Here is a 27558-nt window from a genome sequence, read left to right on the forward strand (position 1 = left end):
TTTTGATAAAATTGAACCATCGAGTAGATCCAAGTCGGGGGGTTACAAACTTAACATTCTATGTAATCATATTTTAGTTTGATGGAGAATATGGAAGAAAGAACGCTATCAGGCAAGGATTTAGGGCACAGTATTGATATTGTATCGGTATTGATATCTATCAATACCGATATCAATCTAGATCGGACCGATGGGTATTGGTTCATTTTATCTCTGTTATTGTAAAGAGTATTAATTTTTTACTATTTTACCCTTGAACCAATATGGATAACTGATTCGGATCGATCAAGGATGGGGGATCAGTCTCAGCTGATACCGATCTGAGACTAATCCCGATCTGATATGGCAGATCCTAGAATGATACTTGAAACCATGTTACCCATCTGTGGTCTTTATGTTTAGATGGGCAAATTCATCTTTTCACTGCATCCTATGTCTAGGTGTTGAGAGCACAGATAGGTAGTGTTATTCCTCCCAATTCAAAATACGGGATGGGAAAAATAACGCTTCCTGGCACGCAATTTGACTCCTCTCCTTTCCTCTCCTCTCAAACAGAACAACTTTAGAACTTATCTGGTCCGTCCATCAGAAGCTTTTTGATTCTCCACATGCATTGTGAGCTGGCTGGTCGTGGTGATAGGGGATCGACGGATAGAGATGTGAATCTCGGTTCTCGGATTGGAATCGGTCTCGGTTAATTTAGATTCGAATTTTTCTTTTTATTTGCTAAATGTGCATCTCATTTACATTTATGCAATACGGATCACCCATGGACTTGTGCTCTTGGGTTCTTTTACTAGCCGTGTTAGGCCCATGAAAATTTTGACCCAATGTGTTTTGGATTGGTACCTTTGCCCATCTAATAAGGCCCATGCTGTTGGAGCCCCAAGTTGGATCTGATTTTCATCTCTATAGTAGTCTCCTGTGTCGTTGTGGGTGTCAAAGTTCAGCCTGAACCGGTCAGGTCAATCGAATCAACCAATTCAAACCGAATCCTTATCAATTTGATTTGGGTTGGAGTTTAATAGAAAAGCTTAGGGATAGATGATACAATTTAGTCCTAATTAATCTTACTCTCACAATTATCAATAAGCAATGATGCCAAGTTTGCTTTTATTTAACATTCATTGGTTAGGTGGAAGAAACGAGTGTTGAAATCACCATTAACAATCCAATTAACTCTCAATTTTTGCTCCCACATCTTGTCTTCTTGGATTATATTGCGCTTTGAAATTGCAATGACTTTTTTTTTTTCATGAAGATACCATCATTCTTCTTTGAGATGATGAGGAATTGTTTCATTTGGATGGTCAGATAGTTAAAATAAAAAGGTCATAGTGACTTTCAGGTCGAATATTAATGGGAAAATTTGTTGTTATCTGGGCTCGTAACCAAAGAAATTAAATAATTTACTTTCCTTTAGGTTCACAAATACCCTCTTAGGTTTTTAGTATTTTTCGAAATACTCTTCAAGATTCTATTTCTTTGGATGCTAGCTAGGGTAGTAGCAAAACAACTTAGTTAATCATGTATAAGTCTTGACATCCTTTGAGTCTATGACAAGTGGCAAAAATATTGGGATTCGGATCCTGTCCAAAGACTCTCCTTTCAACCTCTCTCCAACCAGAGGAGAAAGATCCTCTTGAACACCACTGGCACTTCAACAACTCATCCAAAGATTAGGAGGGTTTGGACACGCATTCCCAGATGTTGGTAGGTGTTTGGATGCATGTCCAAGCTCTCCCGTCCCTTGGATTATCGTTGAAGGGTTAAGTTGTTGGAAAGGAGCTAGATCCCCAACCTGACATATGCACGTAACCTAACACATGTGGACATAAAAACATATGTCTGGTAAGATGAAAGTTGGAGGGAGAGTCGTTGGAGAGGATCCCAATCCAAAATTAGCACACTAGATTTGACATTTCCCCTCTTTAAAGATTGAAAACATGTTAAAATCCCCCCATAAACACACCCACACCACACACCACACGCATATATGTGCAAAAACACAGAGGGGGAAGAGAAGAGAAGGTGGTACAATATTAGAGCTAAAGAAGGAAGACATGGAAGAAGAAACTGAAAGAAAGGCGTTGCCTTCCCTTTGCCTTAGTGACTTGCCATATTCCCCTTGCGTCCCAAATGCTATAGATTCAAGAGTCAAGAGGATCATTGCTTTGACACATGGACTACTTTTCTATCATTTCCTCTTGCTTCTTCTTCTTCTTCTTTTCCTTTCTATTCTTCTTCATTTTCTTCATCTTCTTCAAGTTCCTCTTCTTCCACATCAAAGGATAAGGCTAAAAAAGAAAGGATAAAACAAAAGAAATGAGGCCAATGGAGAGGATGACCTGACCTATCTGTGTAAGCTTCAACTTCTTGGCTGGTCTGATTCATTGGAAATCAATGGCAGATTTTGTATATATTTAAGGGCAAAGGTGACTGCAGGAAGCACTGGAGAAACGAATCTTAAGATTAAAATAAAGAAAGAATGTCAATTTATCCCATAAATTTGGTGCTTTATATCTTGCTGATCTATACTTTGCATAAAATGGAAAGAGGGAAGTGTACGTGTGATATTCTTTAGACAAAGTAGGGATTGAATATGATATACAAAGATAATTGATTGCATAACTCCACAACCAGACAATTATTAGCTAGTTATTATATAGCCAACCCTTATGCCCTTTCCTTTTCTGGAGTCCCCTCCCCCCTCACTTTATTCCACCCATCTCATCCCCACCATATTAACACCATTTGGTTCTTTCATTTTTTTTCCCCTTATCCTTAGAACCCTAATCATGTACTTTGTCCAATGACTCGTCCCCATTCAGACCATTGGTTTTGCTGCTCCCTATAATTATTATTATTAGAGAAAATTGCATTGCCACCCCCTGAACTTTGGTCTTTATTCAATGTCACCCCCTGGACTTTTCAAAACACCAAAGACACTCCCTAAAAATTCAAAAATTTTCAAATCAGTCCCTGCCGTTAGTAGACTTTGTTAAGTGGTAGAACCTCTGTTAGTTTTTTTACAAAATTCCTAAAACACCCCCAACTATTGTGAGTGGTCAATATTACCTTCCCTTTACCTTCTTCTAAACCCACACTCTCACTCTCACTCTCACTCTCACTCATACAAACTTGCAACTTGACCGCTCCCCTCCGGCTTGCAATCGTGAGCACATCTCCCCACCGACGTGCAATCATGAGCACATCTCCCCACCTGCGTGCGATCAACCAAAAGAATTTGACAATACAGAAAAGAATGAATTGAAGAAATATGCATCAAACACTCTCAAATTTTTTTGTTTCTGGGTTTCTTAATTACTTTCATCACATCACCGTCAATAGAAAAATCAGTTAACGAATAAATTGAATCAATTGAATTGATCATAGTGTTAAACGGATAGTCTATTTCAATGTGGTCACAACAAGGTAGGACTCTGATAATAGATGATTGTAATGTGTTTCCATCATCGCATCACCGTCGCACCTCTCCATTGCGACCCGTCTTGATGCCAAACACACTAAGCTTTTCCATGGCAGTCGAGAAGTCCTTGTAGAAGACGGCCTGATCAGTTTGTACTTCAACACGAAGGGCTTCGTTCTTGGGTCCTGATTCAAAAGATTATCCGACTTGAGCAGCATCATTCCCTTGGGCATGTTCTTGAGAAATGAAGAACAGTCTCAAATGTTTTCAAAACCAGATGTGAAACTTACAGAGATTGAAGTGTTTTGATTAACTCAAGGATTTGGGAATTCTAGAAACCCGATCCAGTGGAAGAGAGAACAGAGACCCGTCTGATTCAATAAATGCTAACAAAAAAAGACAGTTTTAGAATCAGGGGAAGCTCACGTTGGTAGATCCAAAACTTAATTTGGAGCGAATATGAACGGATCTGGAAAATCCTTTACGATCGCTACATAGAAAATGAATTGCTACACAAACACCAACGCCATGAAAGTTCTGATGAACGCAAGAGCTTCAGCAGTTCTTTCCAGTCGCTTCAAAACCCATTCTTTCACGGTAATTGCAAGAACCCAATAGAAATTTATTTATAAGCGAAAGATGGAAAGATGGGGTCAGGGCCGAAGGATGTAAGTTGTAAGAGGGAGAAGAAGGGAAAGGGAAGGTAATATTTATCCGGTAATTCTTGTTCACGATTGCACGCCGGTGGGGAGATGTGCTCACAATCGTACGCCGAAGGCGAGCAGTCAAGTTGCAGGTTTGTATGAGTGAGAGTGAGAGTGAGAGTGAGTTTAGAAGAAGGGAAAGAGAGGGTAATATTGTCCACTCACAATAGTTGAGGGTATTTTGGGCATTTTGTAAAAAAATTAACAGAGGTTCTACCACTTAACAGCGTTTGCTAAAGGTAGGGACTGATTTGAAATTTTTTGAAATTTCAGGGGGTGTCTTTGGTATTTCGAAAAGTCCAAGGGGTGGCATTGAATAAAGGCCAAAGTTCAGGAGGTGGCAATACAATTTTCTCTTATTATTATTATTATTACTATTTTTTTAAGACTTCTCCTTTAGAAGTCTGATGCTTTAGAAAGTGGCTTTATCTTTTGATTGCCAAGTTCGGAAAAAAAATTTTAGGGAGTAAAAAAAAGCCTGACCACTCCCTACTATACAACATAAGTGATGGATGTGCCAAATTATGCGTCAAGAGTGCACCATAACCAAGTACTAAACTGTTTTTGGCAATATTCATTCTCAAATAAGGATTGAAGAGGACATAATCATGAGACGTTAATCCTCTCCTCAACGATATGGCCTAATACATGAATATATACAAAGATACATGCAGATATGATTTTTAAACATTTTTCAAGCAAAATAGATCAAATTACCAAAATGCCCCTAGAGGGGCAAACTATTAAAATAATATGAAATTATTCATATAAATGAGTGAAATACATTAAAATCAATAGAACTGGTCTGATTGTAATATTTCTGAATATATAAATTTTTTTTATTACATTCTCCATGGCTATGGCATGTTCCAAGCATGTACAAGATCATAACACGGAAACATAAGACCAATGGAAAGCAATTAAAGTAGTCTCTTTGAATACCCTTTCAGGACTAGATGGCGTCCTTGCATGATGTTATTTTACTGAAGTACTAATGGCCTTTTAATCATTGTCACTCTTGACAGCCTTAGAGCTTAGAGGATTCAATCCATTATCATATGGTTGGATTTTTTTGGTCTTTCTTCACTAAATGTATTAGCGAGAGAAAAAATATGGACCTCGACATTTTCAGGATAAAGCTGAATAAATCTCACATTTGCAAAAACCTCATGCATGGAGAATATCTTTTTATTTTTTTAATTTATACAATTTTTAAAAATTGCTGACATCACGTCTTCAAATTTGCTTAGAGCACACGAAACGGTGAATGGACAATTGCATCCCAGATTTCTTTCAATCAAGAATTTAGGGCCCGTTTGATAACGTTTCTGTTATTTCTATTTCAAGAAACGATAGAAACAGAAATTTCCGTTTCTGGGTACAGAAACAGAATTTTGGGTGTTTGATAAACCTTGTTTCTTGAAATGTTCATCTGTCTCTTCTTCTGCAAATAGGAAACCGACAATTCCTCGACACACCGCCTGGCAACGGAACGAATCATAGAATAACTCCGGTGGCAATTGAAGCCAACAATGGCTTCATCGAAGCTCCCTGCCATGGCTGGGACGAAGGTACTACTGCAGCAGAAGAAGCCGAAGCTAGAACAACAACCGACCGATCCGAGAGAGAACGAGCACAATTCGAATCCTTTGGGGTAATAGATGGAAGAACACCCAAGAAAGAATTCTTCAATGAATTAGAAAGCGAACAGATCCGATTTTGATGCGAGAAAACCTCGGATCTAGTAGAGGATCGAATGTTAACAGGTGACGAAGCATTTGCGGAGCGGGATCTACGACTTGGAAGCGAGCGAAACCCTAGGTTACAGGAGGAAGTAAGCACAAGGGACGCCATTAACGGCTCAACTCAGAGCTTCGTAGTTCAGAGAAGCATAGGGAGAAATGGGAAGAGAGAGAACGAATACTCACCGACGATCACAGAGCACAAGGTTCCCACCGTCGAAGCAAATGAAACAAACATCTTCTTCCTCTTTCTTCTTCGAAGGGGCTTTTGTCTGAACCCGATTCTGCCTACCTCGCTTACGTCTCCCGCCACCTCTGCTGCCCTCTGTAGTCTCGGCTTCTTCCGTTTCCTGGACAATTGAGCTTGGGGTCAGGGAAAACAGGGGCAACAGCTCCGACGACCACGACGATGCCAGTTACTTCTCTAAAGCCAACTAAGAACAATCATGGAGAAACAGAGGATCCGAAGTGCAGAGCAATGGTAGGAGCCAGAAACAGGGGAACTTGCCTTCGGGGTTACGAGTTTTTTGTAAGTGTTTACGAAAGAGCAGGTTAGCCTCATCGGCTATGGCAGCAGTGCCGACATTACCGTTCCAGGCCAGTAGACGAGATGATTCATAGTTGCAGTATGAGGATGGCGAGGTGGGGGTATCATGACAGGGGAAAGAGAGTTACCGGTCAGTGAGATGTCGGAGACAGTGGTGATGGTAGTGATGCCAAACTCCGTCTTCAATATCGATTTTTTGTGCCCCATTTTTGTTTCGAGAAACGAGCGAAACAAGTAAAACTTGTTTCGTCATTCATGTTTCTTGAAGCATAAATTGTTATAAATTTCAATTTATGTTTCAAGAAACAAGTGGAACAGAACACTTTTACCAAACGGTATTTATGCCGTTTCTTTGTTTCTGAGAACAAGAAAACACAGAAACACGTTTCTGGTTACGTTATCAAACGGGCCCTTATTCTTTTGTCCATTTCCAGACGTTTAATTGTAATGTCGAAAGTCCAAACACGCTTCGGTGATTTATTATTATTATTATTATTATTTTTCAAATATTTTTAAATACAGATTGCCCCCAAGAGAATCCGAGACCATATATTAAGCCATAACGAAAGATACATTTTCGATTTTTTTTCTTCTTTATTTAACAGATACACTTTTCGTGTTTTTCCAATGAAAGTTTCAGTGGGTACTTGACTTCATTGAAACATGATTTCTAACTTGAATTGGTCTTTAGACTTTCCTTAATAAATTCTTTTACCCTAATATTATCTGGACCTAGGGGAGTGAATGCAATATTATTAAGGATAATTTACAATGCCACCCCCTGGAGAATACCAATATTAGAGGGACACCCCCTCTCTTTCACCAAATTGGACTTAGACCCCTTGCCATCAGTTTATGTTAAGTGATGTTGTGAAATGATAATTTTGCTCTTATGAGTAAAATTCCAGTATTATACTATTCCAAAAATACCCTTTAATCACCCTTGTCACTTATCACACTTTCTCCCTCGTTCCTTTCCCGTACCTCAACCTGTGAGTCTGGCGAGATCCAGAGTACCCGAGTTGCTGTCGCTGGCAAGTTGTGCTCATTCCGTCGACGGCGAGTGGTGCTGCCTCTGATGGTGCCCGTGCAAGTCTCCATCTCCGGTATTTGGATCAAAATAAAGGATTTCATCGGACTCAGTTTCATCTTCTTCCTCCTCCCATTCCTATTCATGGCCATGATTGTTTCATAACCTTTACCTCTCTGCGACCTCTCTAATTTAGGTCCAATGAGGTCGGATCTGTCGGTGGCGGACATGGAGGCAAAGGCCGTGCAAACATGGAGGCAGAGGAGGCAGCGGCGGTGGAGAAACAGGAGGTGAGGGAGAAGGTTTGGCGCCCGGCATCGGTGATAGCGGTGAACAACACGAACTCATGGTGGTGACGGTAGCGGCATCGACGACGGAACTCTCTCTCTACATCGGAGGTTCGACGGCTGAGTTTTCCAGACCATCACTGCTAACACCACTCCTCCACCATGTTGACTCCCCTTCTCTACTTCTCAAGTTCCCATGCTGATCGCTGCTGTCGTCGACATCGCTGCTCCCACCGCCGTGATCGCTGTCTTGATTCTCTCTTGATTCTGGTTTTTTTTAATTTATTATTATTTTATATATATTTTCTGCTCTATACAGTGATCTGGGTGTTCAGATAATGCATTCCGTATGCGATGGGCATATTGACTGTAGCAATTTGCTCTCTGCTATTACAGGTAATCCCAATGCCATAGAGAGTGGTGGAGGAGTGGTGTCAGCGGCGGTGGTTTGGAAAACTCAGCCGTCAAACCTCCAGTGTAGAGTCAAGAACCATAGAGAGAGAGAGTTCCGTTGCCGATGCCGCTGTTGTCACCACTGTGAGTTCGTGCTGATTTTCGCTGTCACAGTTGTCGCTGCCCGCCACCACTGTGAGTTCGTGCTGATCGCCGCTATCATCGACGTCGCTGCCCACCACCACTGTGAATTTGTGTTGATCGCCACTGTCACCGATGCCGCTGCCCCCACCGCGGTGATCGTTGGTGCTTGATTTGGGAGAATGGTACAAGAACTATTGATTTGAGAATGAAACTCATTACATGGGCATTTTAGGGACTTCACATTTAGTAAGGGCATTTTCGTATTTCAAATAAAATATAATAGTTGATATCATCATAAAAGGTATATTCCTTAACTGAGACTGACGGTAGGGAGTCTGAGTCTAATTTGGTGAAAGAGAGGGGGTGTTCTTATAGTACTGACATTCTTCAGGGGGTGGCGATGTAAATTACCCTATTATTAATAAAGGATGAAAGAATATTATGGGATATAATCCACCTTATCTCAACTCAAATAATAGAGGCACTCATATTCTTAAAGCACAACTAAAAATCTAAAAGAAAAATTTACATTCCAAAAATCGATCACTCGACTTTATCTTCCTTGATAATTCGGTTAAGGTCTCTAGAAACTTAGAACCTAGATAAAGAAACCTGGAACTTGTTAATGTATTTTCAGATTTTGATGTGGATTGATGAAAAAATCAGATTCAATCATTTGCCCTCAATTGTAACTGAGGGAGTCAATTAAATGCATTCAATCTAACTCGGTTCTGCTCCGTTGTTTACTTTTTTTTTTTTTAAGTGCTCCTTAACCCTTTTGAAAAAACGCAAAGATAGATTGGAGAAATTAGGGTTTATTTATAATGTCTTTCTTATTGTTCTTATATTAGGAAACTAAATCTCCTACAGATTCCAATCTAACGTTGTTTTATGCCAACTCATCTAACAAACCCCTTAAATCTCTTCCATTCTCTGTGTCCGCTAATAGGACAAGTTATTTTCCTTATTATGTTTTTCATTTTTCAAAAACTTTATTTTACCTTAGTAATGTGGGGAGTAGCATCTCTCTCAATATAATTAATCTTTTTCAGTTTTTAAGAGAGTTATTTAACTCCAATTTAATCTTTCAATTTTTTTTAATAGAGTTAAGTAAATGAAGCAAAGTCATTACTGATGGTTTTGGGTGAGTCTTGTTAAGATCCCTAGGTGGGGAGTAATTCTGAGCAATCGACACATCATTACTCGTGATTTAATACCCATGAACGATGGAATACCATATGAGAAAGTCACCACTTGGAAAGAGGATCCAAACTCATTTTATCAATTGTAAACGACATGAACCCTTTCTAACATTAGGGTTTCTTTTATAACATTTTCTTGATTCAATAAGAGAACTAGCAGAGATCATAATGATACTTACCTTAAAATCTCTAGGTGTTAGAATGTAGGGCCACTTAGCCAATCTTCTAAATTGGTGACCTAAGCTTCCAATTTGATATCTTGGGCTATAAATAGTATGACCCTAAATCTCATTTTGTGTGTCAAGGATCTTTCTTGCAGTTAAGATGGGATCATACAGGCTTGAGTTAGCTCCTCTTTGCATCCTTTGCTTAGCCTTCTTCTTCCATGTCTCTTAAGCCAGAGATAGCAAACTGGTGCACTCCGGCCGACCCTATGGTGAGAACATTGCTTGGACCTTATAATAATATTAAAGCAATTTTATTTTGATCTATTCAAAATGAAAACATAAAAGTATGAAAAAAAAATTGCACAATAATTCTAAAAAATTATAACACACATAAACCCTAGAAAATTGGAGCTAGAAAGTGCCAAAAATCTTATATATAATGAGAAAATTTACAAAGTAAATAGTGGCATTAAGAACAATTAAATTAAACCCAAAAATGGAAAACAAAAAATAAATAACTAAGCAAAAAGAAAAATTATCAGAAAATTACAGACGAAAGAGAATAATGAAAACTACCTTTATATATCAATAAATCATCTCAACATATAAATGCATTTGGTTATGAAACTTGTAATGTGACTAATCCATATCAATCACTAGATATCTAAAAAGGTTAACGGTGTCAATTTGGGACTAGAACTTGAGACTGTATTGAAATCAATCCACTTAAATATGGAACCGATCATTCTATTAATAAATGGGATGGTTCTAGGAGTTGGTTTTGGAACCAATTACTAAATGGGATGAATGATTCTGGGACAGGTTTCACAACAGGTCTAGGACTGAAAGTCTAATATGGAACCCGTTGGAAATTGGAACCGCCAAGACCTGCTTAAGATTCATATTTACTTATGAGATTGAGTTCCTTGCTCGGCTGCGTAGCATATGCTAATATCTTCCTGCATCTATCTCTCTTCAACCTCAATAGAGGGTAAATATATGATTTCGTAGGAGGGGGATAGACATAAGGAAGCGCTAATGTATGCTACGCAGCCTGACTAATCCATACCAGTCCCTAGCTATCTAAAAGTAGGTTGTCAACCGGTTGCGCTTTGTTGGTTCTAGTTGGGCCTAATCAGGCCACCTTGTTCTAACACCTGCATCGTTACAGACCGTTTAAGTACTGAGGCCAGAATTGGGTGGGCATGTCCCATTTATAGACGATTGATCGGATATCAATCTTTAATTGGGTTACCACTGAACATAAAACGGGCCTTAAATGGGCTGCTGAACCTTTTTCCTCTAAACGGGCCTTAAATTGACTATCAGTTGAATGCTTCAATTTTTAGAGGCCTGTATTATCAAGAAATGGTCTGAGTATAGAGCTTAACAGTGTATTAATTGAACACTTGACTAATGCAAAATAGCTCATTGATTGGAAGGTTTAGATTAATTCATCAAACTGATCTACAACAATAGCAATTCAGCAACAGTGGGCTTAATCGAGCTCTTAAGTGGTTGGGTTGAGTCGAGCTCTTAAGCAATCGATCCCAATTGGATGACCATTGGGTTGGACCCTAGCAGCAGGAATGACTGAATATTATTCGGTCTAAATTCGAACCTGACACGTTTGATAAACAATCTAGGCCAGCCTCAACTGTTTTTTTGATTAGGTTAATTGGTGCAGTACTTATCAAATTGATACCCCAATCTAGAAACGGAGTATGGACTACTGAGAGATATAAGGACATACTTAGAGAAGGAATTTGATTTAAATAGTGAATCCGTTCATCCATTTTCCATGTTTGGCTGTTTTGATTTCTTTTTTCCATTTTCTTTTCTCTCTTTTTTTTTTTTTTTTGGCATCAAAACACAGGCAAGAAATCTCCACCATCTTGACAACCCTCCCCACCTCTTCCCTCCCAACCCAACTCTCCACTCTATTTGTCAGCTCCACACATACCGCCATCTCCTCCTCCATAATCTTCGAATTATAACCATGTTCCCCTGCTATTGGCCAAGCTCTCCAACACTGAATTCCATCCACAGTGACTCAGAAACGCTCCTCTTGATCTCTATGACAGAATCTCCAACAGAGGCGTCCATCTATGAACCATCATACCTTGCTTTCTCTTGCTCAGTTACTCTTCGCACCCTTCTAGCAACCACTCTGCTCTGAATTCAACTTTAATGTCGTATCTAATCGGAGACCACACGACCCAGAAGAAGGGCTTCCCACTAGCCTCCAAACACAATCAGATCTTTCCGCGGCTATTCTTGGTTCCTTTCCTGACCGAGTGAAGGACAAATCTAATATTTGGATAAATTACACCCTGGGTAGTATGGCTTTAGGCAGGGGCTGCAAGAGTTGTGGGGTGGGGATGGGCAAGAGTGGCACAGCTTGGTTTCAAGTATCGGTATCTTATCCGTATCAGAAACTGTCTTATAATCAATCCATTTAAATCTGGAACCAATCATTCTATTAATAAATGGGATGGTTGTAGGAGTTGGAACCAATTATTCAATGGGATGAAAGATTCTAGGACAGGTTTCACAACAGGTCTAGAACTGAAAGTCTAAGATCCGTTGGAAATTGGAACTGTTAGGACTACTTATGGGATTGAGTTCCTTGTTCATCTGCGTATCATACGTTAATATATGCCTGCGTTTATCTCTCTTCTATCATAATAGGAGACAAATATGTCGTTTCATAGGAGGGAGTAGGGGTGTCAATTCTAGGTCTGCAGTGGTAGGCCTGATCGAGCCTGACACGTTTATGGCTTGACCTAAACCAACACAATTAATAATCAAGTCCGACACGTTTATAAATAGGTAGTACACAGTGTAGCCACCTAGCCTGACGGACGCCTGATCGGTCTGACACATTTACAAGCCTGACTTGAACCGACTCCTTTAAGCCCAATCTAGCCCGACACCTTTATTACTACTTGTATTTATTTATTTATATATTTATTTTTTAATACTGTTTATATTTGGTGCTAAAGCTATGTGATATGTAAAGTCGAGATGATGTTGATAATTATTTGAACATTCATATTTTTTAGGCATAATTTAATTGATTTGAACTTGCTAAACTTAAGTTGTGTAGGCATCGGTCCCACTTTCACCCCCTTGCCCTCAGAAAAGATAAAAGGAAAAAGAAAGGAGTTTGGCCACCCTTGAAGGGAATCTCTTGAATACAATGCACCCAAATATATGGCATGCAGTATTTTCAGATGGTGTCAAAATAATGATGCATTGTGGGTGCTTCCTCTTTCACTATCTCTTCACAATTGGATAAAGAGGTAAAAAGTAAGAAATCAAATGAAAGGAATAGATTTTCATGATCACGATGATAAGGCATACCGTGACATCCTGAAATTACTATGCTTTCAAATTTACTTAGGGCACATTTGATGATGACATGCTGAAATTACGCCTTTAAATTTACTTAACGCACATGGAAAGTCAAATATTTGCACTGAAATTTCTCAAAGTAAGAATCTATTTCCCATTTCTAAAAGTATGAAAGGATCCAAACTCACTTTTGTGGTCTTTGAACTCTTAAATCCCTATACTTTGTTGACTTCAGCTATGGAAGATTGAGAAAGGTAAACTGCCAGTGAAACCTATGAGTTCTGTTTCCTGACAGATCTTTACTTAAATTGCTCTTCAACTTTCAGACTGGATAAAGAAGGTTGGAACTTTCTAAGAAGCACACACACATACAAAAAGTTTCTCTACATCAACAACAACAACAACTGCTAAGTGAACTTGGTGTGGTTCTGATGCTACAGCCTGCAAGGCCGACACTCATCAAGTAATTTATCAAGAGACTCGAATTCGAGATTTTTTACTTTCTCATCCGATTAACTCGTTTAAATATTAAATAAGGTGGTTGCAAAATATCATTAGTATCTCATTTGATTCAAAGATTGAGTGTTGCAAGCCTGTAAGTAATTCTAGATGTAGTTTGCTCATTGTTTGGAATGCCAATTGAATTAATCCAACACACTAAGTAGAATGTACACTCATAATAATGCAATTTTTGCTTATACCAGGGCATATTAAATATATATTTTCAAATATTATAACACATTATTTGGGACGGGGGGGAGAAGAAGAAAATCCCTGCTATAAGCATTACTTACTAACTTGTTAGATGCGTTTGAGACTATTTTTTATCAAAATATTTTCTTTTGCTTAGTTGTTTGGTTGTTTTAATAAAACATAACGGTTTGCATTTCACATTTCCAAGATTGAATAGTTTATCACCAAAAGCAAATTTTAGTAGACATGTGAATAAACTAGCAAACCGATTGCTAACCGTTTAGAAACCGTATGAAATATATATATATATATATATATATAGAGAGAGAGAGAGAGAGAGAGAGAGAGAGAGAGAGAGAGAGAGAGAGAGTATTTTTACTGTTAAAAAAAAATATTCACCATAAACTGATCATGAAACCCCAGGAGGTTAGCGTAATTGGCTTGGAGAGGATATAGTACTCTGCCTCAAGAAGTGAGGTCCCGTGATTAAACCTTCGCCGCTGCACCTAACTTCTTGGGGGCCACCGCAAGAGAGTTTCTGTCTTGAACTGACCCGGTCTTATGTAAACAGTATCATCATGACCCCAGGGATTAGTCGGTCAAAGATCTGGACACCCTGGGTAAAAAAAAAAAAATGAGATGATAGCTTATCGTAACAAATGGAAGGGAATGACCCACTATTTTGAACATGTAACCACTGTGATTCGTGAGGTATAATTTCCATTTTGAACATTAAATAATACATGGGACTTCAACCTAGATGATCGCACTCACATTTGCAATTCATAATATTTTCTTGATATGTAACAATAAAGGTCAAGTGTAAGATTGTTGGCCGATGTGGCTTAGCTTGCCACATCAGCATAAGAGTTATAATCAGAATTGCTATATAGGTTCACGTGACAATGAAAGCAGATTTTAGTAATCGCAAGAAAGAGATACGTTTGGATGGATATTTTAAAGGTGAGAGGGCTTAAAATTTGTTTGGGTTAAAAATTTACTATCACTCCCCTACATTTGGCTTATGTTTACTAAAACTTCCATGCCTTTTACATTTTTACTGATAATCTCCTGATTTTTTTATTTTTACATCTCTTTCTCCCCTATTCTTTTTAAATACTCAGATTACCATTCCTTTTCACTCGTAACCTATCACACTTTTTTCAAATTGATTGGTTTAAAACATGACTTGAATCAAACTACTTACAAGTTTTGTCTCATCCAGTCATCAAGGATATTGACATAGCTAATGTGTCCTTAAAGATATTATTTATCTATTTATTATTATTATTTTTTATTTCTTCTCATCCAATCATCAGGGATGTTGTTTATTTATTTATTTATTTATATTATTATTATTATTATTATTATTATTATTATTATTATTATTATCACAAATTTAACAATCTATTTTTTTATAGGTATTAGATTGATATCAGGCTCAGCCAATCTAAGGATTAAAAAATTTTAAAAAATGTGGTACCCAGTTGGAACATATGATACCGATATAGATATAGATCGGATACAAAATTATTCTTTTTTTAATTTACAATATCCTTGATGATTGGATGAAACAAAACTTGTTAGTGGTTTGGTTTAAACCGTGTTTTAAATCAATCAATTTGAAAAATGTGTAATAGGGTACAAGTGAAAATGAAGGGTAATCTGGGTATTTAAAAAGAGCATGGGAGAAAAAGATGTAAAAATAAAAAAGCAAAGATGTATCAGTAAAAAAGTAAAAGGTAAGGGAGTTTTAGTAAATATAGGCCAAGTGTAGGGGAGTGATAGTAGATTCCCCATTAATAAATTTGCAAAAGCCCAATAAGAAGAGCTGAATGCCTATTGAAACTTTCTAAGCCGGCATGATTTCTAATAAGGAAGCCAGTCTCCCTATCAGAACCAAACATGGAGAGCGGATCAACTGGTTCTTATACAAGAATTATTTTCGTATAGGATTGATGTGCATTAGATTTAATTTATTCATGGAAAAACCTTGTGGTGAATTCCTTTTGTGTGGATGAGACTGTATGAGAATATTTCTCATATGAGAACCTAATCCACACAGCGAATCATGGATCACACCTTTCACTTTTATAGTCCAACAATTCACTAGAAAATTTATGGGAAAAGTTTTTTTTTTTCATTTTTTTTTAAGCAAGCACTGTAGGGGATTGCGCCATGTGCGACGACAAAATAATTTCTTCATATATAAAAAATAGATAGAGAGATCATTTCATATGTGAGAGAGAGAGGGGACAATAATATACCCTCCATGGTCAATTTAAACAAAACTTTTTTTTCTTTCTAAGTTATAATGTTTTTACCATCTCAATTACGATGTACGGATTAGACTACTGGATCCGATGGCTATTTTCTTTGGGAAGACTTTGAATTGTCAAATTCCAAATTTTGGGATTACTTTAATAATAGGGAATCTTTAAGATTTCTTTTGAGCATTTTTTTAGTTGAATAAGACGACTAGCTAGACATGTTCTTGGCCATTCACTCTTTAAGATTTCTTTTGAAAAAAAAAGATCGAATGACAAATTGGGAATTATTTCCTAAGCTTTTTTGAATGAAAATTCTTCTTGGTTGATATCTTGGGATAACTATATAAATAGCATCCCCTGCAACTATGATCCTCCAGGAAACTATCAAGGGCAAAGTCCTTATTGATTAGTTCTTTGTTATACGGAAAATCTTAGTGAACTATTACTTCTAATAAGCTGTTATATGTAATGTAACATGGGTGATGAATCACTTCTTGTCATAGTTGACTAACAACTATGTACGAGTCCTTGCTCCTACCAATGGATTTAGGGGATGGTATTATTTGTATCACTATTGGTAGCCATCTGTTGATACCGATTTGGATTGGAGTGTATTGATTGATTTTGTCCCCACATTTTTATTAAAAGTATTAATTTTTTACTATTTTATCCCTGAAACAATACGGATAACTGATCTGTATCAATCTAAGATCGAGGATCGGCCTTAACCAATATCAATCCAATAGAGGAATTTTAAGTATTTTATTTTTTTAGTTAACGAACCTAAGTATCTTATAACGTTCGCTAAATTAAGTTCCTCCAGAATAATTGTTATGGTCCCTTATCAATCATATAGTGGGGTCATATTGGGGAGGGGGGGGGGTCATCCCAAATTAGGTTCTAAAGAGAAATGAGTAGGTTGATATGGTCTTGAACTCTTGCCTTCTTTCACTTTGTAAATCGGTTATGAGATTTGAGTTCTTTCTGACCTGTATCAATAATCTAATTAATTATTATAAATTTTGTATTAGGTTTATCAATAAATGCACATAACAAGCCGGTAGGCCCAGTTGATCCCAATTGGTCAAAATCAAAATCGCCAAACTCAAGAACCGGCCCATTATTATTTGATCGTTCTTAGTGCACAATAGGAATCCTGAATGAACTTTCTCTTTAATGAAATGACGAAGTATGCATAAGTAGTAACCTTTTAAAAGATTTTACTATCACTTCCCAATACTTATAGTTTCTATTTGATACTCCTCTCTAGGGGTGTCAATTCCAAGCCTGCATTGACAGGCATGATCGAGTCTGACATGTTTATGGTCCGATCTGTATCGGTTCAATTAATAAATGTGTTGGGCTTAAGCCCGGCCTGTTTATAAATATGTAGCACATAGTACAAGGGGTAAGCCCGATGGGCCTCCCAACTGGCCCGGGCTATTTTACAAGCTCTACTCGGATTGACCGTTTAGCCCGACTGTTTATATTGGTATTTTGATTTTTTTGGGATAGAATAGGCTATATATTGATATTTTTATCAATTACTGAATGTAATTAAGTGTAATATCTTTTTAAAATTGTTGATACTTTAAAAAAATAAATTAAAGTATCTTAAATCTAAGAAAAGTAAAGACCGTTTAAGGCCCGTTTAAGGCTTTATTAGTACATTACCCCATTTAAGGCCCGATTATAGCCCGAAACCCGACTGAGCCCGACACGACATTGATTGAGACCTACTCATTTCCTAAATAGGTAGGTCATGGTTCGAGGACATAGCAAACCGGTGCACTCCGATGGACCCTATGGTGAGAACATTGCTTGGACCCTATAATAATATTAAAGCAATTTTATTTTGACCTATAAAATGAAAACATAAAAATATGGAAAAAAAATGCACAATAATTCTAAAAAATTATAACACACGTAAACCCAAGAAAAATGGGGCTAGAAAGTGCCTAAAATCTTATATAATATGAGAAATTTACAATGTAAACAGTGGCATTAAGAACAATTAAATTAAACCCAAAATGGAAAATAAAAAATAAATAACTAAACGAAAAGAAAAATTATCAGAAAATTACAGGCGAAAGAGAATAATGAAAACTACCTTAATGTGACTAATCCATATCGATCACTAGATATCTAAAAGGGTAAAGGGTGTCAATTTGGGACTAAAACGTGAAACTGTTTTGAAGTCAACCCACTTAAATCTAGAACTGATCTGGGTTAAGGGTATCAATTTGGGATTAGAACTCGAAACTATCTTGAAATCAATCCAGTTAAATCTGGAACCGACTGTTCTATTAATAAATGGGATTGATGGTTCTAGGAATTGGTTTTGGAACCAATTATTAATGGGATGAACGATTTTATGGGACAGGTATCACAACAGGTCTAGAATGGAAGTCTATAAGGAACCTGCTTGAAACTGGAACCGCAATCAAGAACCTGTTTAAGATTCATATTTACTTATGGGATTGAGTTCCTTATTTGGCTACATAGCATACGCTAGTATCTTCCTACGTCTATCTCTCTTCTATCACAATAAGGGAAAAATATGTCATTTCGTAGGAGGGAGGAGAAAGTTAGACATAGGGAAGTGCTAATTTATGTTACGCAGCCTGACTCATCCATACTAGTCCTCTAAAAGTATGGTTGTCAATCGGTTGCCCTCAGTTGGTTCTGGTTGGGCCTAATCAGGCCGCCTCAGTTCTCACTCTTGCATCGTGACATTCCATTCAAGTAGTGGGTCTGGAATTGGGTAGGCATGGTCCCATTTATAGACGATTGATCGGATATCGGTTTTTAATTGGTCATCCACTAAACAAGTTAAACCGGCCTTAAATGGGCTGCTGAACCTTTTATCTTTAAATCGGCTTTAAATTGACTATCAGTTAAATGCTTCAATTTTCAGAGTCCTGTATTAAATAAGATAATAGTCTAGTGTATCAATTGAACACTTGATTAATGGAAAATTGCTCATTGATGAGAAAGGTTTAGATCAATTTATCAAATTTATCTACAACAATAACAATTCAGCAATGACGGGCCTAATTGAGCTCTTAAGGGGTTGGGTTGAGTCATGCTCTTAGGTGGTCGATCCCAGTTGGATGTTGAGCTAGACCTAGCACCAAGAATGACTGAATATTATTCAGTTTAGGTTTGAGCCTGATGCATTTAATAAATGATCGGGTCAGTCTTGAGTTTTTTTGATCGAGTTAATCGGTGTAGGCATCGAATTGACATCACCTATCTAAAAGGAATATGAAATACTGAGAGATGCATGGACATATGTAGAAGGTATACCATTAGGTATTCCATCAAGACATACCTTTCCAATTGGGCTTCCTCCACGTGAAACATTTCATGAAAGGGTTATGAAAAAGACTGAATGCACAAGTATTTTGAATTTTTTTTTTTTAATTATTTAAAAGTAACAGGCAACTCTAGGGTTTCTTTCGGGACATTTCTTGGTTGAATAAAAAGATTAGAGATCATAGCGGTGTTTACCTTAGTATATATCTCTCGGTATCAAAAGTCAGGACCACCATATTTTCCATAGATTTGTTTATTTTCAAGATTAGTCAGTCAAGCAACTACTTTCTATGTAACGTTTAGAACGGGAAATGAAAATGAAAGCCTGAAAGGAGAGAGAAAAGACTTTCGGGTCTTTATTGGAATGATTGATTAATTTGAGCCTTCAAGTTGATATCTTAAAGTCCACATACTTCGCAGCGAGCGGTGAGATGCATTGAGCATATCTTCGTGATAACTATCCAAGAGTTCTCAGCCACCTGATGCTCACTACATCTTTGCAACGACTACAAGACGATTTTCACACATATCTTTGTGATAGCTATAAATACCATAATCCTATATCTCATTTTGTATATCAATTCAAGGATCTTATTTCTTACAATTAAGATATGGGATCATACAAGATTGAGTTACCTCTTCTTTGCTTCATTGCCTCATTCTTCTTCTTCTTCTTCTTTCATGTCTCCCAAGCCCAAAACTCTCCATCAGATTACCTAGCAGCTCACAATGCCGCCCGTTCAGAGGTTAGTGTTGGATCAATGACATGGGACGACACAGTAGCTTCCTATGCTCAAAACTATGCCAACCAAAGGGCCGGAGATTGCAATCTCGTGCACTCCAACGGACCTTATGGTGAGAACATTGCTTGGAGTTCCGGCGACATGTCGGCCACAGATGCTGTCAATATGTGGGTTTCTGAGAAAGCTTACTATGATTACAATTCCAATTCTTGCACCGGTGGCCAACAGTGCCTACACTACACACAGGTTGTTTGGAAGAACTCAGTTAGGCTTGGTTGTGGTAGAGTTCAGTGCAGCAGTGGGGGGACCTTCATCACCTGCAACTATGATCCTCCAGGCAACTATGAAGGCCAACGTCCTTACTGAGTTCTTTGTTGTTATTCAGGAAATCCTAGTAAACTACTACTTTGCTGTTCCATGCTTCTATGTAATGTAACATGGGTGATGGATCATCTGTAGTCCTAGTTGACTAAGAGCTATCTGTCATCTATGTATGTGTCCTTGCTCATGTTCTCCAATAAAGGATTTTAAGTACCTTATAAAATTCGCTAATGAGGTAACTTTCAGTTTTTTAGTTTTTTTTTTTTTTTTTTTTTTTCTCGGGAGACGGTTAGTTGAAAGGAAGTGTGGCCTCTTCATCAGGGGCGGGACTAATGGGAGCTCATAGAAACGTCAAGAAGGGTGGAATTTTTGAATTTTATGAGAGACGAAATGATCATTTTCCCCTTTGTGTATGTGCTCAGCGACCATGTTGTCTTTCAGGAATTTTTCCTCTTTTTTCTCAACCTTTGGTATTCAAAGTATAGCAAAACTTTTGAAATCTAAGTACTCGCTTGCACCTTATAGTGGTGGTAGTTATCTAGTTACATGGTAAATAAAGCACCGTTTGATAACGATTTTAGAAATGTGTTTTTTTTTTTTTTTTTGTGCTAAGAAATTGAAAAATACCCTAAAAACTATTTAATGAACTTGTTTCGTTTCACCTATTTTTTAAAACATAAATAGAAATTTATGCTTATTTCTGTGTCTAGAAATGGGTATGATGAAACAAGTCAAACTTATTTTTTCCGTTTCTTAGAACAAATTGTAGGCAAAAAAATCGATGGACACCCGATGAAAATTTGCATCTCCTAACTCAGCATTTATCTTACTGGCGGTTTTCCAAAGTTCGAAGATTCTCCAGGGAAACGAGAAGGAATACACTAAATTTTTGCTTTGCTAGCTAATGGAAGCCTTAATTTCACATCTATCGATTCTTTTGTGGAGTTCTTTCAATTCTCTCCAGAACCTCATGAATTGATTACTGAATCGTTGCTGGGAATTGAAGTTCGATTTTCCCAACAAAACACACACCAATTTAAGGAATCTACCCAACCATACTCAATTCAAGAAACAAGTTTATCAAATACCAAAAAATATGCTCTCAAAAAACGTTATCAATCGATGCTTAAATAATTACCACTACTTCGTAGCAATCACCTTATGCTGATGTGGGAATTGAGTTATCAACCAACATAAGAGTCAATCGGCTAATAGATTCTAACCCGCCAAAAAAAAAAAAAATCTCATGGAGGATATTTTTGACAAGTTACATGATCATTCAGATTTAGATTTTTTTTTTTTTAATAGAATTTAGATTTAGATTTCTACAAATTGAAAAGAAAGGAGTTCTTGGCCTGCCAGCTATAACTCTAGACGCAGGAGGTCATCTGAAGTGAATCTCTTGAATATAATGCATCCAAATATGTGTTATGCAATATTTTCAAATGGTGTCAAAATAATGATGCATTGTGGTTACTTCCTCATGCCCTCTCCACTCCTCTACATAAGACATTTCCACAAAAAATATATCATCGAAAGATAACTTTTCAAGTATATGAATAAACTCCCTCTCTCTCTCTCTCTCTCTCTCTCTCTCTCTCTTCACAATTGAATGAAGAGGTAAAAAGTAAGAAATAAAATGAAAAGGAATAGATTTTCATCATCAGAAAAATAAAGCATATCGTGACATTCTGAAAATACTACGCTTTCAAATTTACTTAGGGCACATTTGATGATGACATACTGAAATTACGCCTTTAAATTTACTTTAGGCACATGGAAAGGTCAAATATTTGCACTGAAATTTCTCAAAAAGCAAGAATTCATTTCCCATTTCTGAAAGTATGTGAGGATCCAAAAGCACTTTTGTGGCCTTTGAACTCTTAAGTCTCAACACTTTGTTGACTTCAGCCATGGAAGATTGAGAAAGGTACATTGCCACTGAAACACATGAATTCTGTTTCCTTACCGACCTTTACTTGAATTGCTCTTCAGACTTTCAGACCAGATTAAATAAGTTGGAAGTTGGCCGGTGAGGTTCTGATGCTGCAGCTTGCAAGGCCGACAATCATCAAGAGGTCTCGACTTCAAGTCTCTTAACTGTTATCCACTTCTCCCCTCCAACCCCCCTCCCACAACCAATTTACCTCATAAGGGTTCATTATGGAGATGATAGCTCATCGTAATAAATGGAAGGGAATGATCTACTATTTTGGACATGTACCAATATGATTCGTGACTTAAAATTTTTATTTTGAACATTAAATAATACATGGGACTTGAACCTAGATGATCATACTCAAGTTTGCAATTCATAATATTTTTTTTTTGATATGTAACAATAAAAGTTAAGTGGAAGATTGTTGCCACATCAGCATAAGAATTATAATCAGAATTGCAATATAGGTTCACGAGACGATGAAAGCAGATTTTAGTAACAGTAAGAAAGAGGAGTGATTATTGTCTGTCGTGAGTGCGGTGGTGCGATAAGCATCGGATGGCCAAGACGACATCAACACGATTGGATTGATTGGACCCAATGGACGTAAATTTGCTGCCTACGCTCCATTAATGGTTCAATGGAATACTTAAACCATGCCAAATTGGAGTTGGAGCGACAACCCCTTTTGTAGATTCTAGGTAGTAAGGTTTTACTTTTACATCATATTATTATTTGGATGGATTTTTTATTATTTTTAGGGGTGAGAGGGCTTAAAATTTATTGGGTTAAATTAATAAATTTGCAAAAACCCAATAAGAAGAGCTGAATGCTGCCTATTGAAACTTTCTAAGCCGGCGTGATTTCTAATAAGGAGGCTGGTCTCCCTATCAGAACGAAATGTGGAGAGTGGATCAGGTTTACGTACAATAACTATTTTCGTACAAGATTGGTCGACATAGATGAAATCTATCATAGAAAATAATCTTATGGTGGATTCCATTAGTGTGGATCAGACTGTACGAAAATAGTCTCATATGAGAATCTAATCCACGTAGAGAAATGTGGATCACACCTTTCACTTTTATAGTCCAATGATTCACTAGAAAATTTATGGGAAAAGTTTCTTTGAACAAGCATAGTAGGGAATTGCACCAATGAGCAATGACAAAATGGAAAAGATAAATTAAACAAATGGAAAAGATAGTTAGATTGGTTTCCATCCCCCGGCAGACAAGGCAGACCATGACATAATGATCAAATTACGACTTCAAATTTAGTTATTGAGCACATATGACGATGACATACTGAAATTACGCCTTTAAATAAGGAATTCATTTAAGTATATTCTAAGGATCCAAACATATTTCTTGTGGTATAACTCTACTTTGATGACTTCAAGTCTTGTAATTGAAACATTCAATTCTATTTTCTCACGGACCTTTGATTGAATTTGTCTTCAGACTAGATAAGGAAGCTTGGAATAGAGGGTTCGAACATATCCTTAAGGATATCTAGGTTTTGGTTTGAATTGGCTACATATCAAATCTCAAACATAAATTCAATAATTTATCTTCACATGTAATGGATCCTCTCAAGTCTCATGAATCCCATCCATCTTCTCTCCACACTCAAAAATTTTCAAGGGTGTGGTTAGAAAAATTCCAAGCTTTGTTTTGATTGAAATTTGACATATGAGCAAGAAATTTTCAAATCCATATGTTGGAAAAAAATCTAACATTATTAAATGTGTCACGACACACGACCAAACAATTGGCTAGAGGTCGCGTCTTGAAGTCCACCAATAAGTGGCACGCTAACTGGTGACAAGGACAAACGGGTCAGCCACTGAGTCACCAAGCGAGCTGTTCAAATAGGTAGGTCGGTGATTGATTCGTCAAACTCAAGTCGCTTGGCATTTAATGATCATGGAGTTCCCCCAATGAAAATATGTTCCCCATAAGACATCCCTAATCTAGTACATAACTTTCAAGTAAGGGTTAGAAATAAGGGCATGCAAAATTTTCGCCCCACCTTCCTTCTAAAATTTAAAATAATAATAATAATAATAATAATAATAACAATAATATCCAAATTGATGCCTCAATATGTGCTCTATTGCATATGGGGCACAAGACCAAGTGGCAAGTACCAATCTCTTGCCCATTATGACGTACATTAGACCACCGGACCTGGTGGCTATTTCCATTGATCAAGTGACTTTGAAGTTTGAACAATCACCAAACAATTCCATGTAGCAATCTGATGTTGCCACCATCTCAACATACATTGGACCACCAGATCCGGCGGCCATTTGCTTCCTGAAGACCTTTGAATTGTCAAATTTCAAAAAAATTGGGATTACTTTAATATTAGGGAAACTTTTTCTTCCTAAGTTTTCTTTTGAAACATTAATTATGTTGGTTGAATAGGAAAGAAAAGTACTGGATCTGGAGGGTAGGAACTAGGAAGTAGGAACTAGGAACTAGGAAGGGGATATATGATTAATTAGGAATGATAGCTATAAATAGCATAGCCCAGTACCATATTTTTTGTATCAATTCAAGGATCTTTCTATCTAACTATTAAGATATGGGATCATACAAGATTGAGTTAGCTCTTCTTTGCTTCATTGCCTTAGCCTTCTTCTTCCATGTATCTCATGCCCAAAACTCTGCATCAGACTACCTAGCAGCTCACAATGCAGCCCGTTCAGAGGTTGGCGTTGGATCAATGACATGGAACGACACAGTAGCTGCCTATGCTCAAAACTATGCCAACCAAAGGTCCGGAGATTGCCAAAACCTTGTCCATTCCGGCGGTCCCTACGGCGAGAACCTTGCTTGGAGTTCCGGTGATATGTCAGCCACAGATGCTGTCAATATGTGGGTAGCTGAGAAAGCTTACTATGATTACAATTCCAATTCTTGCGCCAGCGGCGAAGTATGTGGACACTACACACAGGTTGTTTGGAGGAACTCTGTTAGGCTTGGTTGTGCTAGAATTCAGTGCAGCAGTGGAGGGACCTTCATTACCTGCAACTATGATCCTCCAGGCAACTATGTAGGCGAACGTCCTTATTGAGGACTTCATGAATTGAATCACTTGTTGTTGTTTAAGGTTAAGAGTAATAACTATATATGTATGAGTCCTTGCTTATGTTGATCAATAATAATAATAATGAAGGACAGAAATGAATGAGGTAAATTAAGTTTCCTTTCTAAAATTTTCATTCATGATCAATAGACATACTATGTACTGATCCTTTTTAGGGGACTTCTCCCCTCTCCGGCCATAATCTTTTCCCGGCGATGACGGATCACCGGCGACGAAACCAATTCACACAACAAGGTCATACATGAATCTTAAAAAGAAATTTGAAGTCATTTAGATTGTTTTCTTAAAGACCACAAATACAATTTGTCTTCAAAGAGTGCATGTTTCACTTGATCTAGCAATCAAGCAAACGAGAGGTCAAAGCAAAAGCAAACTGAGTTGGGGGAAAGTGGACTTTCCTAGTCCAACGTTTTGTGGTTCATAGTGAGAGAGAGAGAGAGAGAGAGTTGATAATTACTGCATTCCTCTCCCCGTCTTCATCGTTGGTGCAACATTCTTCATCCCATGTGGTGAGGTCACCACATGGGATCTCATCGTCCATAGGGTATTCGAACCACAAGTCCATGGTGTATTAATTGTGCTGACTCATGGTTTAGAAGTTACTATTGGGAGGTGACTACTGACATCCCATGAGGGGAGGGTAATTCTTCTCCCCAAGTGGGAGCTGATCCGGATTCCATTCTTGGACCATGGGTTTTGCACATCAGGTTCGAGATCATCTACCACAACGATTTGTGATAAAATTTACATTTCTCTCATCCCACCAAAACCTTACAAATAAATGGGTTCTAAAAGCTTGTCATTAAGAAGAGAGTACACAAGTCCTTATAAGCATTCACATTGGGTTACTAATCTAATGTGGAATCGTTGTTTTTGTATAGAACCCCAATAATGTCTCGCTTTCCCAAACACAAGTTTCCCTTCAAGGAACAGCACATGTGAGAATTGAAATCTTCTTTGAGGGTTTTTTATTCGTCTTCGGAAATACACCGGAGCTACTACACCTTAGCTATACCACATACCACTAACTAGGACTCAAGTTGTATACGAAAAAAAAAAAAAAAGAGTTGAGTAAAACTCACATTTAAGAGATAGCAATGTACTACTTTCTTAGTTTAAGAAATTCTCAGTGTGTATTGTATATCTTGAACCAAGAGAATAATTTTTTTTTTTTTTGAATTTTCAAAATTCACATCTTAGAATGATGAAGTTTTTTTGTGCTATCAAAAAATAAGCATTGCCTAAAACACAAGAAAACATAAGAAAAAAAAAAACTTTTCTTTTTTCTATTGGCAACCAAATAGACATAATTTTTTTTTCTGCCATTTCGTTTCATTTCTATTATTTTTTTTTCTTTTTTAGATTCTTTTTTCTTTTCTTCTCTTGGCTACCAAACACGGCCTAAGCTAATTACCATTCGCATGGCTGATCCAATGAACACTCTTATAATGTGAGAATTTGATATACGTCATGGTCATTGACATAATGGATTTGATAAATCTCTCCTCTTAAATTAGAAGGAGAGTTTGTTAGATTTCATCCTCACACACATAAACAGAAAGTATAAAGAAAAAGAGCAATTTAAAAAAAAAAAATTTTTGGGTGAAGAGTCACAAGATGCTCACCAACAAAGAGGTGGCGAGAATGAGTGTTTAATGTTATCTCATGTAACCTCATTTTCCTAATACCACGTCTCTCATATCTCTTATCTAAATCTTAGGTATAATTAGGTGGACACCCTTGTATTGTGGCCAAGACACCTTAAGGATCCAAACTATTGACAAGTTTATTTAAACCCCATAAACCTGATCGTGTTAGTCTGCTATTAACGATTGAAATAAAAATAAATATTTTACTCTTATAATATAATCGATTTAAATAGTGAATAAAGGGATCTTCCATATTTGATTATTATGGTTTCATTTTAATTTTTTTTTCTTTTCTTTTCTTTTCTTGGCATCAAAACACAGCGAAGAAATCTCCACAGCTTTTCTCTTCATCTCCTTTGCCCTTTCCTTACTTATCACCATCTTAGCAATCCTCCCCACCGTGGATGTTGTTACTTGCAGTTGAAAGGACTATTTTTTTTCTTTTTTTCAGGAGATGACTACTGAAATAAATCAATATGATTTTTTACTTGTATACCCACAAGTA

At 37.3% G+C, this 27558-nt stretch overlaps 2 protein-coding genes across 2 annotated transcripts; both read left to right on the top strand.

Annotated features, from left to right (window-relative positions):
* The first annotated feature begins 19874 nt into the window (after nucleotides 1-19874).
* On the top strand, nucleotides 19875-20579 carry LOC122087583 (basic form of pathogenesis-related protein 1-like). The gene has a single exon (XM_042656759.1). It carries the CDS (start codon nucleotides 19896-19898, stop codon nucleotides 20391-20393), a length of 498 nt encoding a protein of 165 aa, XP_042512693.1. The 5' UTR covers nucleotides 19875-19895; the 3' UTR covers nucleotides 20394-20579.
* A 4253-nt stretch (nucleotides 20580-24832) lies between these two features.
* Nucleotides 24833-25494, top strand: LOC122086322 (pathogenesis-related protein 1C-like). Its single transcript, XM_042655084.1, has one exon. It carries the CDS (start codon nucleotides 24880-24882, stop codon nucleotides 25369-25371), a length of 492 nt encoding a protein of 163 aa, XP_042511018.1. The 5' UTR covers nucleotides 24833-24879; the 3' UTR covers nucleotides 25372-25494.
* The last annotated feature ends 2064 nt before the right edge of the window (nucleotides 25495-27558 follow it).

Source organism: Macadamia integrifolia, chromosome 8 (genome assembly GCF_013358625.1).
Source record: "Macadamia integrifolia cultivar HAES 741 chromosome 8, SCU_Mint_v3, whole genome shotgun sequence".
Lineage (NCBI taxonomy): Eukaryota > Viridiplantae > Streptophyta > Magnoliopsida > Proteales > Proteaceae > Macadamia > Macadamia integrifolia.